A 14,985-nucleotide genomic window follows, 5' to 3' on the forward strand; every position below is an offset into this window, starting at 1 on the left:
ACAGCTTCATGACTTAATTCAGAAAAATGAAATGGCATTCACTGTCCTTAATTACATTCTCCGATGGGGACGAGGAACCTCTGTGTCCTGGCAACACCAGTAATAAAATGAAAAATGATTTTTACTCTTACATAACTGTCAAATGTGACCTTTTCAAAAGGGTGACACCTGTTGAAACTCGAGTGCACTCAGACGGGGCAAACCACCACCAGTATCACCCCACTTGTTACACTTGTTCTGTGTTAGCTCATTTTTTAAACACCAGATTTACTCACGACAGACTGTTTATGGCCACCAATCAAGGGTGTGTTTGATAATTACTTAGAAAGTGTTCTGGTGTCGTAAGTGCTACAGTTTCTTCTCGTGCACTGATTGTTGAAGCCCAACAGCCAATGGGAGCAATATGTCTCAATATGTCTTAAGCTGCCAACCGTGGTTCAACTATTGCTGACGGTGCATGATGGTCCTCAACAACTGCGTTGACAAACACTCGCCAACGGCCCAATAACGGCCGAGAGCCAACTCTCCTTTCTTCCATATTTCTTCCACATCTTCTTCACCAGCTGGAGTTGCCGTAGGCAATTGCCTAGTGGGCCTGTTGCCCAACAGCGCCCATGTACCAGACCACACAATCTTTTTCAGACCTTAATCTAAACTTACCGGTGACTAAACCATAAATATTAACAATATGTGAACAATATGTTTTTTTAACCTGACCGGTACTTAAAGGTTTCCTCATAATGGTAAGACTTCTGAAGTACCATCTGCTTCAAAATAATCAGTCAGTGCTTCTACTATTCCAGCTGCAGATAAATGGATGCAACTGTTGTGTCTGTTACTGTTGCTATGACTGCTACCAATACAAACACTGAAACCAACACAGTTGGCATAATTTTCCATTTTGTGTTTCTTCTTTCCTCACAGACAACAAAAAAAGCCAGGTTTGCAAATGATTAACTTTTTGATTTCAAAGAGTTGTCCTAAGGTGTGAACAAGACAAAAGCCCCCCCCCCCCCCCCACACCCACACACACACACACACACACACAGAGCAATCTGTAAATGCCACTCTTATCCAAAGTTAGTGCGTCAATCTGTTCACACGTGACATCAGTTCATCATCAGCCCTAAACAGTGGTTGAATGGTGGCGTTTACCTTTATTTATGCCAGTCACACAAAGTGCATCGGAGGCTGCCTGTAGAACAAAGTAACAAAGCATTTTGGGTGAAAGTGTTTAAGTGTAGAGGAGTGTGGGGCTTGGAAAATAAAACTGCATATTCAAGTATTGTTCTTGATTAAGAAATATTATCAGAAGAAGCATAAAAGTGGACAAATAACCAGTTATTTTCATGTTGTTTTTTTCTTCTTAAGTGATTAAAAATTCAGTTCAGCTTACAATTGTCCAAAGCCTGGGAGATATGAATATTTCACTTATACATATTTTTATCTACTATGAGGCATCAGTTCTTGGTTTTGCCTGAAGAAACACATTAGTGATCAGTGCTTACGTTTGAGAATCTTGTTACTGCAAAGCACACAGTAATATAACGGTGTTCAAGTCTAGTGTTTTTTAGCACAGTATTAACATAATAAAAACATTAATTGAAAAGCTGTACAACTTATTTACCCTTGAGCAGCTTTTCTCTTAATTCAAAATCAAAAGTCAGGGCTAAAGAATGCCAACACTCGTTGATTATTGTTCAGAACAGACGAGTTAAGGAGGGTTGGTGGCGCTGTATCATGTCGAAGTCGATTTAAAAAAAAAAAATTAAGGTGTCTAGCTCAGAGACCAGTATTTGCCTTTTTTTAATTTATTGATAACTGTATTACACTAACAAAAGTTACATCCGACTGCTGACAGACTCACACAGGACACAGACTCTGGTCCAGTTGTTGAATCTAATCTAAAAGTTTCTAATCTGCAGTAATGAAAATTCTGTTTAAGAATGCGGACATTCTGGTAGCAAAGCTGCTACGATAACGAAACATTTTCTGTTGTTGCACCTTCACATTAAAAGCAAAATTCAAAACTTTATTCAAAACTTTGACAGTTTTATTTATCCAAAAGTGTCTTGGGATTTATTCCAATAATGGAGAACTTAGCCACATGCTGTTTCTGATCTCCCCTCAGAGTACAGCAGAGGGAATGTTGAAAGCAGAGTGGGTGGGGCACGAGTTCTACAACCAGTTGAGTGCCCAGTTTAAAAGTGTCCCCAGTAAAACTGTGGCAGTGAAAAAACATTTCTGTCTGAAACAATAATGTCCAACCAAAAATATTGTGCTGCTTGGGGTGGCCAGTGTGATGGCCATACTGTGACCGGGGGTTAGATGTGCCACTGCTGATAATCAGCAGTAAACAGTGGATGACTCATTTTGATTACTGATTTGAAAAATGTGTCTAGTCACTTTAATATTGTTTGTTGTCGGAAATTGTCAGGGAAAAACATTTGCGGCTCAGCAAGTGTAAAGCATCAGTCACGCTGTCACTAAACAGAGAGTAATAAAGATAGTATATCTTCCCACTTTAAAAACGTGTTTTGGTACATGGATATGGATAAGCGGCATTTGTAATTGATGTAGTGTGAGTCAGCTCTCTGCAAAAATGATGAGGCTTGATAAGAAGGAAGCTGCTTGTACTGATGTTGTTTAATATAAACTAATTTCAGAGAAGCTTTGCTGTCAACATCCTTTGACTTTTATAATGGATTTTATATTATCAGATTCTAAGTGGTGCTTATAATCTCAAAGACAGAAAATAAAAATGGATTTTATCCACCTCTTGTCAAAATGTATTTTGTAATATGTATACTTTGCTTAAAAAAATCATACACGCAATGATTTTTATTTGATAATCCAAACGTACTGTAAAAAAAATAGGGTTTTCTGTTTAAAGAAAATTGCAGAACTGTAGCATTAAAGATTTTAATCCAACAAGACAGGTTTTTGATCATGTGAGGGCTTCATAGTTGTGTAAAACTTTCTGCATACTTCTACACCCTAATAAATTAACTTCCCACTTCCAGTCCGACTTTTTACGTTGGATTTTCCCAGCAGTGAATACACAACAGCAGTCACCATCGATTATCTCAACTGCATGTCCTTGCTGCTTTTATTTATTTATTTATTTTTCCTGCTGTCAATAGCTGTGAGAAATGGACTCCCTTAGCGCCTTCATTTTCTGACTTTGAAACAGATCCCCAAGGGAATAATGCAACCCTCTGTAGTTAATTTGAGTCAGATAACTCTGACTACTCTGCCTCATTGTTTTGCATAATGTCTATGAATAATAGACCTGCTTTAGCGCCTTGTCTTGTAGGTACCCAAAGTCCCCTAAAGGACCCAGTGAAAGTAGAAAATCCCATTTGGGAACTGCCGTGAGAGTTCATCTGTGGCAGGCATATGTTGTGGTTTTGCTGTTTCTGTCTGAATTATGGGCGATTTACTGTCAGTGTCGCACACCACATCATTATCCTCCAAAGGTCATGCAAGCCGAGGTTCTGGCAACAGACAAATTGGGAAGGTCGGGACTCGTCTGTCTGTTTTTGGAAAAGGTCAGAAAAGTCTCAAAGTCAGTGACACTGAGTGTGATGTTTGAGATGAATTATTTAGTTGTATTTCACATACTCTATTTTAAACATGTATACACAGTGTAGAAAGCCACAGGAAATCAATCTCTGGGTTGTATCTTTTGTTGGATCATCAAACATTTCTTGAAGACAAATGTGACAAAAGAATAAAAATGAAACTGTCCCTGCCAATGTTGTCTCTACGTCTGAGACTACACAATCTCACTTGCGCCCTTATTTTCTTAGTATAACTAGTCAGGGATACACCAAATGTATCCAAAATCATAATGTTAAAAATGAATCTGGATCAGCAAAAGCTACATGTATCCACATATCAGCTGAATGCTATAAGTTACAACCTCAAAAATAGTGAATATCATTGAGTGACACGGTCAGCTATATTCTGGCAGGTTATTTTTGGGCAATATTTAGATGTGTGAGAAATTGACCCACTTTGGTCAATTTAGTTTGATCAGTTTGACGACTTCTCTACAAGATTGAAAAATGTCCAGATATTTCTTGATGAAAGTGTATATTTATTACTCTATTCCATTCACAAAGTGTTGAAGAAAAAGAGTTTTCACCATTAGACACAGTGGTTCTGTACTGAGACTGCATGTTATTATAGCTGTTACACATTATGATTCAACGTCATCAACTTTACACAATTACAAGAAGGGTCATTGCTGAGATGAAAAAATGTGCTGAAGTAAACTATTTGTGAGATTGTGCTTTTGATATGGAAATTAAATTGCACCAAGTGTATTTTAGTGTTTTTTCAGTGGGCACTGCACTGCTTTAGTCTTTTCTTTGATGTGGACACATTTATGTTCAAACAAACACATTCCCAGCTCCCAAAGAAGGACTATAGTAACACTGCTTAGCACACAGACTTCATCCAGCACATCTCTTTTCTATCTCTAAACTAGTCTAAAAGAGGTTGCCATATCAGTGTATCGACTCTGCTTTTCTCTCCCCAGGAGTACCAGATCGATATAATCTTCGCCCAGACATGGGTGGACACCCGTCTGCGGTATAACAGCAGCAGCATGAAGATTCTCACCCTCAACAGGTATGCTGCAAACCTACTGATATATTATGGAATCTGAAATTGAAGATATCAGCACTGTGGCACATGACCAAATTTATTAGATAATCATCAATTGATAGTTAACTAGAAGATTATGTCATTATGTGTTTTAAATGATGTGTAACTCCAAGATGGTGTAAGTAGCTTCTTTTCACTAAAGCGACCGTATTTCAGTATTTTCATTCTGTACCTCTCTCATTTGAGAACAATATTCTTCTGTCTCTCAGGAAGAGGCCTATAATTAATGGAACAAATTGATTGATGTGCCTTGTTTTCCCCGTGTCGCCTGGGTATTTTATTATCCCCTTATTTGGAAGTGGAGCCGTTTCATGCATTTCAGAGAAATCTGAAGTAATTCAACAGCAGTAATCTCTCACCTTCTGCACCTCCCTCTCTCTTTGTCTGTCTCTTATTCAACCAGCAATATGGTTGGCTTGATCTGGCTGCCTGACACCATCTTTAGGAATTCCAAGACCGCCGACTCTCACTGGATCACAACACCCAATCAGCTGCTCCGGATCTGGAACAATGGAAAAATACTCTACACCCTGAGGTAAAAACCTGCAGAACACATGAAAGCAAGCTGTACAGTACGACAGAATCCCCGACAGGCAGCAGAATCTAAAACTAAACAGTCTTTTAAAGTAGGAAATTGAAACTGCCAGTTTTTGACAGTCGGTGCCAACTGGTGACTACACCTGTATTCCCTAATACAAACATTCATTATATATGATAAGAACATGGACAGGGCCCCTGGTGGGTGGGTAGATGTACGAAGCGCTGGATGAATTTCACTCAGATGCCAGTTTGTCTCCCTGCCAGTCTAATTTCAGTGCAACTTGTGCTACTATTGTTTGAGGGCACAGACTTTCGTGCACTGCTAGCTAACAAAGCTGCACTTCAGCAGTAATAAAGATTAAATGTGGATCTTGGAGAGACAAGTACATTTCCAGCTTTTCATCATTTGGTTTGAATGCATCTCAATCACATGCATTTACACTTATCTTTGTTATCTAGCAGCTGTTCAGTCTGTGCAAGACGCAAGAAGCAAATCAGTTTAAATGGAGCCTTCATTTACATTCAGAGAAGAGACCAATGTTGCTTTTGTGTTTTTCTCAAAAATTTAATTCCTATAACAATGACCTTAACCTAGGTTGACTGAAATACCAGTTACCTATTTGAAACCTAAACTCTATTAAAGTTATGGCTCAGCATATATTGGTATATTAAAACAATCAATTTTATACAGTTTTTACTTTATTGAAATTGTAATAGCTTTGCTTTTGCAAAAAATAAAAAACAGCTTACTTTACCTGTAGCATAGAAGTATAAAAACTTTTCCTTCTGACAGTGCATCAGAGGTAGAGAAATGACGTGTGCATGGCCGTATGTCACCATAACCTTTATTTTTTATTTTTTTGTTTGACATCTGGATTTATGAACAGTCAAACTCTGTCATGAGCTTTTTCTGTCTTGTGGATCCATTTTAACCCTGCGATTCTGGAATTTCAAACTACACTTTGGCCGAAAGCAACCAGAGGGACAGGTAAACAGCTCAGGCTGCAACAGGATAGTTCAGATATCCTGGAATCATGGAAAAAGTGAGATTAAAAAGTACTTACATGCCAAAGGTTCCCCTGAACAAGTTTATGCAGCAATACAGTAGTTATATAGCAGTAATATGCAGAAATCGGTGGCTCCAAAAAGCTAGTTTCAATTTATAAATGCATGGAAAAAAGAGAGAGGATTTACTTGAAATGGCTTTAATTGTTACCAAAATTACCAAAAACTTACCTTAAAATTATATGAATAATTTGAGGGGTGTTAGGGAATATAACACTAATTATGAGCTTCTGAATTAAGCTTTAGAATTACTTTATAGCACCAGGCTTCCAGTGGTTCAGAACACAAATGATCTGCTCAGAAAACCACACTTGAAGCTGCACCGATCAATGTCTTCACAATAACAACCAACCTAATGATTATGTGTATTGAATGAAAGACGTCAGTTTAAAGACAACCGCTTAGGGAATCAAACCAAGTCAGTTCAGCGCACTATTTTGGTTTTCAGACCTGGAAACTCAGCTTTGACTTTGTTAGCAGCAGCAGGCAGATGTTTACAACTTTTTTTTAAGGTGATGATAGGTTTTCACTTTTTAAAGTGGATAAAATGCAGATTTATTAAGCTTCTCTCTTATTGTTAAAATGTTGTACACATTGCACTTGAATCAAGCAATAAACATATTATGACAAATCTAATCAGAAATTAAATGGTATACAATAGCTATACTTTAAAATATAACACTTTAAACTATATAACAGGTGTTGAATTTGCATCTGTAGTATTAGACCACGTCAATTTTGCCTGCAGTTTTTTTTTTATTAATTTTTTGTTACAACTGATCAGCATCCAATTTAGAAGACCACTACGCCTCATAAAAGAAAAATGCAATTTCTAAAGTCACATAGGGAAAAAATCCTCAAGAAAGTACTCTTCCTTACTTCCCCCTAAAATTTTTAGGTTTTAACAGCTAAATTCTTGTCTGCTAATTTGTGTGGGCTACATTTGATGAATCTGAAGATTATCGTTCATTAGAAGGACATTAAGTTTTAAAGAGGCATACATTTGGGGGCGTATTTCCCTAAACTGATACCTCTATCTCTCTTGTTAGTCTGCCGAGTTTGTTGCAGTTTGTGCTCTTCACCTCAGCCACTTACTCACCCTAAATTTGGACATCCTGGCTATTGAATAGGATGAAAGCAAGTGTGTACTGCATATGCAAATTACAACTGTATATCATTTGCGGTACAAACAAGACAAGTGAAGCAGCTCTTTCTGCATTGATTGAGGCTCCATTTTTGCGCACAAAGTCAATTAATGAGAAATTATACAAAAACACAACAACCCCTTTTTATGACGGTCTCGTTTTTACAGCCATTATCACATCCAGTAGAAAATTAGTTTTAGGATAATATATTGCAGAAACGTGCAGAGACTATAAACCAGGGTCAAGTATAGGTTTATATTTTGAATGTAAAATAACTTACTTCTCTGAAACTTCTGAAGCATTGACTATCTCAATGATCACATCTAAGTACCACTGTTTTCAGAAGCTTATGTGGCTTTGTGCTCTGACCTATAAGTTGATGCTCTCGTCACGAAAAAAACGTCTAGCACCAATAATTAAACAGCTCTGCCATTTTGAGCGATTTCCCACATCAACAAGGCAGCCAAGCATGATCTCGCACCATCTGGTTTAAAGTCAATGCGTTACATGCCGTTGTGCAAAAAGTCCACTGCGTGATATAAACAATGATGAAAACCGTTCATTAACACAATATCAAATGAAAAATCCAAGGTGTTTTGCAACCTCGAATGTCTCGAGCTTTTCAAAACTTGTGCATTTTCTCTGCCTCTCTAGGATGACCATCAACGCAGAATGCCAGCTGCAACTCCACAATTTCCCAATGGATGAACACTCCTGTCCTCTAGTCTTCTCCAGCTGTGAGTGTTGTCAAATCACACACACACACACAAATATGCATATAAATAAATGTAATGCCTTCTAAACCAATGGTAGAGCCAAAGACAAAATAGAAATCTAAATAGCAGAGACAAATATTGACTGTAGTACATGTAAAGGCAGTTACAAGAAATCACAGCAGTCAAGTGTACAAACTCTTTGAATTATTATGGTACACAGATATTTTAACAGCCCACACAAGAACTATATTGGTGGTTACACCTTTTAGCAAGTACATATGAACACAGTAAGGCTCTTTCTATGTCAACTGTGAAAATGTCACTGATTATCAAGTTTGTATTGAGATTCTTCCAGGCTTAAAGTGTTTGGAAGATATTTTATTGTGTCAAAGGCAAAACGGAGACAAAGGTTCACTTACAAATGATGAATATCAATGCATTACAAGAAGATCAAAAGAAAAGAAAAAAAATCGAATAAAAGATAGCTTCACTCATTTCATTTTTTAAAATTATCATTTTAATTCAAAGCAAAAATTGAATAAAGTGATCAATTTCCCAAAATGTTACTTCTGAGGATCATTAGTTTCCAAACAGAATTGAACAAAAATGGCACACCACATTACAAATAGTTTTAATAAATTTAGAGTCATCCAAGCTTTTATTGTGGCATTAACTGACACCTTATTAACTTACCCACCATCTAAAAAGCACCAAAATCATATCACTTTTGGCCAGGTCATTCCATTCGGCCAGACATCTGCTGCTGCGACATAACAGTTTAATTTTGGTTATAATCATGACCTGATGCGACTACAGATGGCAGGATTTGTCAATGGCCTTTATTAGACCCCCTCCAAGACTTGAGTTCGGATAATCATCCACTAATCACAGCTTGAGGAGAGTGATCGTTACAGTATCGCATAGACACGGGCTATAAACGGGCTCCAATTATACGTATGCTCTTAGAGAAAGAACTCGCAGTAGTGACCCTTTTTTTTCCCCCCCCAGTCTTAGTCAACGACCATGTTGATGGACATCTTTTCTGTCTCTGGCTGCAGTGAATGAGAAGCTAGCTGTTCAGCATCACTTAATTAAAGCCTCGTTTCTAAAGCCGTCAGTGCCCCTAAACATAAGTAGGGTACATTTCACTGTGTTTATTTTCGATTTGGCCTCTCAGTAAAAGTGGTATTGTTCATTTACCAGTAAGGACCTTCTTTTGTATAAATGTACAAAAGCTCCATATTACTGAATTAAAGCAAATAGGTTCATATTATCTATTCTAAATCATTTTAAGAATGTTTTATTTTGTACAGTACATTTGAGTTTGTTTTTTTTAAAGACAATGCCCCAGATGTCGACATATGCACCCAACTAGGGCTGTCAAAATAACGTTTATGCTGATTGTTATAGCCATTATTGCATATGGAAAGTGAGGAAAAAAGTTCTGATTCTGAAATAAAACTTTAAAGCTTGTCCAATATTCAGTTATATGCACTTATCTGCCAAAAATCATTTCAGCTTAATTATGTTTTTAATACTTTAAATTAATTGCATTCATCCCTTTTTGCTAAATTAATCAGAGCATGTAATAATTTATATTTATCACTTGGCAGCACTACTTAAAAACTCAAAATTTCAAGGCGACAAATTTCATTCAAATTTTGAATTAGGTGCTTTAACTTAATTTTTTGAGTTTAGGCTTTACGTGTACTCGACCTGGCATTTTTTGTTATTTACTCTGTTGATTCAGGTCTGTGTGACATAACGCTTTTAAAAATAATTTGCAAAAGCAATTCCTTTAAGTATAAATAATTGTGAAAAGCATTTTTCCGTTTGAACATCTTTTGCTCTAGTGCCAGCATTACCATAATCTATGCAGTCATTACTCTGTGATGTGCCCAATGTTCCCCATTGTTTTGATCAGAAAGGAAGACCTTCAGCTGTCCATGTTTTTGCTTCTCATCAGGTCAGAGGGATTACCTCGGTTAAATGCTAGCCAACCGTTTCTGAACAAGTTAAACACGCAGCGTGCAACTTATGCAGGCATAGCTAAAAGGGAGTGAATCAGTCCTCTCTGTTCGGCCAGCTCTCTATATTTCCGCTCCAAAACAAGTTTACTTCACTGGTTATGCGCCACCAAGCTCTGGACGTTATCATAGTTATCAAATTACAGTAAATAAGAATGTTACAAAAATAATCAACCAGAAATCAATTCTTTATTTTGCACTGTTGTGTGCACTGTTAAACAAGTGTCGCTGGAGGCTTTGCACTTCTTAACATTTTTAATGTTGGAGCATATGGCCATCTAAAAAATATGTGAAAAATGTTGTAATTTGTAACTATAATTTGATTAGTTAGCAATCACTGTATTTGGTCAACTCAAATTTTTAAGTTAACAAAATAAGCCATTTAAACTTAAACCAAGTTTGTTTAATGGTGTTATAACAGGATTTAGTGAAAGCTGTTAAAATTAGTTTCCCCAACTAAAGACCACAAGTTAACAGCACACTCTCCTTTTGTAATGGATGCTTTTATTTCAAGTTATGAACAGTCCCACGTTTTTACTGAAGAGATGAGCTTGATTTGTTCACACAATTTCAGTTTTAATTACCATAATTGCAGATAATTCAAATTTCTGAGGCCTACTGTTATTTATGACAAAGAATAGAAGTTGCAATTTTCAAAGTGAACATATTTTAGTCAGCTGTTCAGGAAAATGGAAAGCTGCACCCCAGACTTTCGAATATGCTATTCATCCTTTCGAAGCTCCAAAGTTTCCATCAATCTTCATATTATAACATAACGCACAATGTCAATAGAAGCTGAAGGAAAGCACACTAAATGATTGAGCGGCAAATGTTTCACACAGGTCGTTTCCATCTGTTTTGCATAAACACGTTGCCTGCCTACACATTTAGCGGCAGATGGTTTGTGAGATGGAGAGCCGCTGCAGTGTAGCAGGGAAGCAGACCAGACTTGGCTCTTTCATTATTATTGTCCACGAAGATCACATCTGAAATTGGCCCTCACTGTTCACCAATCTCCAAACACATAATTCGTTCCTGTACCCTGTGGCATCTACAGATGTCTACCTCTTACTACTCAAGGTTGTGAAAATATTACGATGGAGTAGAACATTTAAGGACCTCATCTTGCAGCAAATTACACGTCCACCCATTACGGGTAAAATCAATGTAATTTGTTGAGAGAGAACATCCCAGACATGATGAACGACTCAGCGGCCTCGCTAATCTTTATTTATTCTGAATATTTCTAAAAGAAGACTTATTCCTAACCGTGATTGCAAGCACTTTGTACTTGTGCATTGTTCAAATCAGCAACACAGCCGCAATCGGTATTAAAGGAACACTCTTGCAGTGGCCGTATTTGCAGTACATTTACATTTTTATTAAACGTACCATTTTATACAAGCAATTGGAAGCTGTGAGCATCACAAAGTGCTGGCAAGAATCAAGGGATCGGTAGGTAATTGGCTGAGCGAAAGAAACTGCAAGACGTGTGACATTTGAGACATTTTTCTTTACTTTTTGTCAAGCAGCTGACTACAGGATGAAATGGAGGTCTCAATTATGAAATAATTTTTAAAACCTGTAATCTTACAAACTCCAAGTTAATTTCAATAATTTGACTTTGTTCATGCTGTATAGTAACAAAGAACTACATTTTACAGCAGCTGTGTGGGCCTGTACCTGCACTTTGTTAAAGTCTAACACATCATGAGGTTTAAAGCCATGGAAGTAGACAACTTGCTACTGGTAAACGTAATGTCTACACGGTCCGGCAGACCATAGTTTGCACTTACATTATGAGTTGAGATTTTGCGTTCAGATTATGACACTACTGCTCCGCTTCCACTAGGAAGTTTTATTTGGTAATGTTGAGTTAAATGTAACTCGATTATGTTTTTTGTTGTTTTCTTAATTCTTCTCAAAACACAGTTTAGTAGCGTGTTTAGATTCATTCTGTTAATGAACCTTTAGTCTGTACAACAATCTACATGTAAAAGGTTTTGATATTTGAAAGGGTAAATGGTCAAATACGGTAATGAGCCTTTCGTTTTTGAACATTTAACGCTGGTTTGCATGTTTGAGTTGAAAAAAAAGAGTTCAAAATGATCAAAATTGCATTTTCTTTGATATTCAAGCAAGTAGTACTTTTTAGATAGCAATTGCAATGTTGTCCTCAAATATTTGCAATATTTGACCAAATTTTGCAGCCTTACTACCTATTATTTAAACACAAAATGGCTCTGTCCAATTGGCTTTACTAAAACATGCAGAACAAACACCATCTCAGTGCCGTTCAAAAGTAAAGTCATACATTTAAAGATGTAATCAGCAGATTCCATTCACTCCTTCCCAGAAGAACTGAGGACCTCCATCACGACTGCCGCAGGGTCACTACATTATTTGAAACCCCTCAATAGGGGTCCACGATTTGACAATCAGAAGTTTTCCCTCTGAGAACTTTGTTGCTAATCGAAAAACTGACTTGTCTTAAACTTTTAAGTTTCAGTGTGAAGGGAAATTATCCAGAATGCTTAGTTTAAACCGATGCGGATGTGTAAAAAAAATAAATAAATAAAATTCCTGTATCCTCTGCACTAGGTGGAGAAAAAATGTGCTTACTGTCGGCGGTGTTCTCTTCCCTCACTCTGCCAAATTCTTGACCAAAGAAACTCTATGTTCAGACAGGCAATTTATCTCATCGTTGTAGTGTGGAATCTGAAACCAACTCAGCTTTTTCTGAAAAAACATGAAAAGAAATGCAGGAATCAGTGCAAATAATTTGCAGGCTGTACCAGCTACCTTCCAGTTAGAGAGTTAACCTATCATTCTAGTTTTCTCTCTCTCTCATTTAAATACAAACTCAAAAGCAAGATGTCTCCTTCCAGATGTTACTCTAAAGGCGCACATAGCCTAGCTGGCAAGTTTCTATTTAAGTGGAATGCAATCTTAGTATCATAATGGGGTCGCATAAAAGTTTAATATTGCAAAATAACTGTTTAAATTCACCATTGCTACACTTGTCTATAGTAAAGGAAACATCTTGCACTAATGTTTATTATATGAAGTAGTAGTAGTTTAAAGGACACCTTCACTGATATTGAACTTGCTTATTTTGGTTATAGTTTAAGTAGTACGTGTATACGAATGCCATTAAATGTCCAACTTCCCTACATTAAAATATTTCTCTACTTCTAGCTGAAAAATTCCTCCAAATAACATCACTTGGTGGAACCTTTAGTTAAGATTATGTCATTTTGTTCTTCATACTATAGATTTTGTACTTGTCAACCTGCTTTTCCAGAGCTCCTACAAATGACATCATCTGTACTCCTAATGATGACACTCCTCCAGGTGATGCCATGTGGATTTTCCGCTGAACACAGAGAGGAAGCAGAGATCATTTTGAACTGTTTTCCTCAACTCAAACATGCAAACCAGCATTAAACATTCAAAAACAAAAGTCTAATTACCATATTTTACTTTTACTATAGGAAAGTCAGAGGGACGTTTAAAAACATTAATGTACATTTAAATCTTAAAGTTAACACTTAACAGTAATTGCTGAGTTGAGCTGAACTGCTTTTAAAAACTTAATGTACAGTATAATAATGTATAAATCATGCATAGAGCATTAATCTGTCCTGCATTTCTTGCTTTCCACTTTTATCCTTGCTTTTCTTTCACAAACCCAACCTTTCGTTTTTGCGGTTTTTAGATGGCTACCCCCAAGACGAGATTGTGTACAAGTGGAGGCGAAAGTCAGTGGAGACTTCAGACCAGAAATACTGGAGGCTTTACCAGTTTGATTTCATGGGGCTCAGAAACACCACGGATGTGCTTGCAACAACAGCAGGTGAGGGAACCTGGAGAACAGGTCAAGAAAACTGCCAACTGAGTCACCAAAAAAATAAAAAAAAAACATGCCCAAAAAAACACAGGTTAACACTGGCACCATGCCCATAAATGTAATGTTACAACTACAAGTTCAGAGCTCATAAGTATTCCCCTCAGATGTAATGTCAAATAAATTGTTCCACAGACATTAATCACCAAGATTAAAAGATTAAAAAATGATTCAGTCCTTTTTCTCGCTTCTCGTGCTTTCAGCGCAGTCCTTAGGCGTCGAGTTCTGTTAAATTAGGTTTATCCTTTAGGAAGCTGTGGCAGCTGTAGAAATGTTGTTACTCCAACAGGTAACATGCGACGGAATGGCTCCTTATCAGCGTTTCACGTGCCCCTTGCAGTTAAAAACGGACAATAAAAACTTAAACAATAACTTAAATAAAAATATACTTAAAAATAAATATAATGGAAGCACCAGGAATAAGGGAGACTGGGCGAGAAGATTAACCCCTCTTAACCTCGTTTATGAGTAGCATATATTTTCTCCAGCCCATGCCATACGGTCTTTTGTCTTTGGAGAGACATACTGCAGATCTGCATAACGTGACCCAATTCAGCTTTCCAAGAGCCGAACCTCCGTTCATGAATATTCAAAGCACAGGAATACTCTGCATGATTAGGAGAGAGATAACAGGGAGCGGCATCAAATTATTAAGGGGCTCAATGGAAATTACGTTTACAGCTTCATTTTGTTGACATCCCAGTATGTGACACAGTTGAGTCGCTTCAGTTCACTTTTAAAGTAAAGACCTTATTAAATCCTTCCAGAAACACACTCTGGGACAGGTAAGAGGGTTCTGAACACAGGAGGGGTGCCATGAGGAGACTGAGCTGGTGGGGTCAGTGTCAAGGGAGCGAGGTGAAAAGAATAGACTGATCTGTTGGAAGGGGGCTTAAGCACCACAGGCAGCT

The 14,985-nt window shown here is 37.3% G+C and overlaps 1 protein-coding gene across 4 annotated transcripts in view; it reads left to right on the forward strand.

Annotated features, from left to right (window-relative positions):
• Nucleotides 1–14,985, forward strand: part of LOC137108671 (gamma-aminobutyric acid receptor subunit gamma-3-like) — an 86,106-nt gene that overhangs the window by 43,822 nt on the left and 27,299 nt on the right. For all 4 annotated transcript variants that reach the window (XM_067493541.1, XM_067493542.1, XM_067493544.1 and 1 more), the window contains 4 exons: nt 4,547–4,638; nt 5,078–5,209; nt 8,079–8,161; nt 13,886–14,023. In XM_067493541.1, the coding sequence (XP_067349642.1) occupies nt 4,547–4,638; nt 5,078–5,209; nt 8,079–8,161; nt 13,886–14,023 (445 nt within the window). The remainder of the gene's footprint in view (nt 1–4,546; nt 4,639–5,077; nt 5,210–8,078; nt 8,162–13,885; nt 14,024–14,985) is intronic.

Source organism: Channa argus, chromosome 23, assembly GCF_033026475.1.
Source record: "Channa argus isolate prfri chromosome 23, Channa argus male v1.0, whole genome shotgun sequence".
NCBI lineage: Eukaryota > Metazoa > Chordata > Actinopteri > Anabantiformes > Channidae > Channa > Channa argus.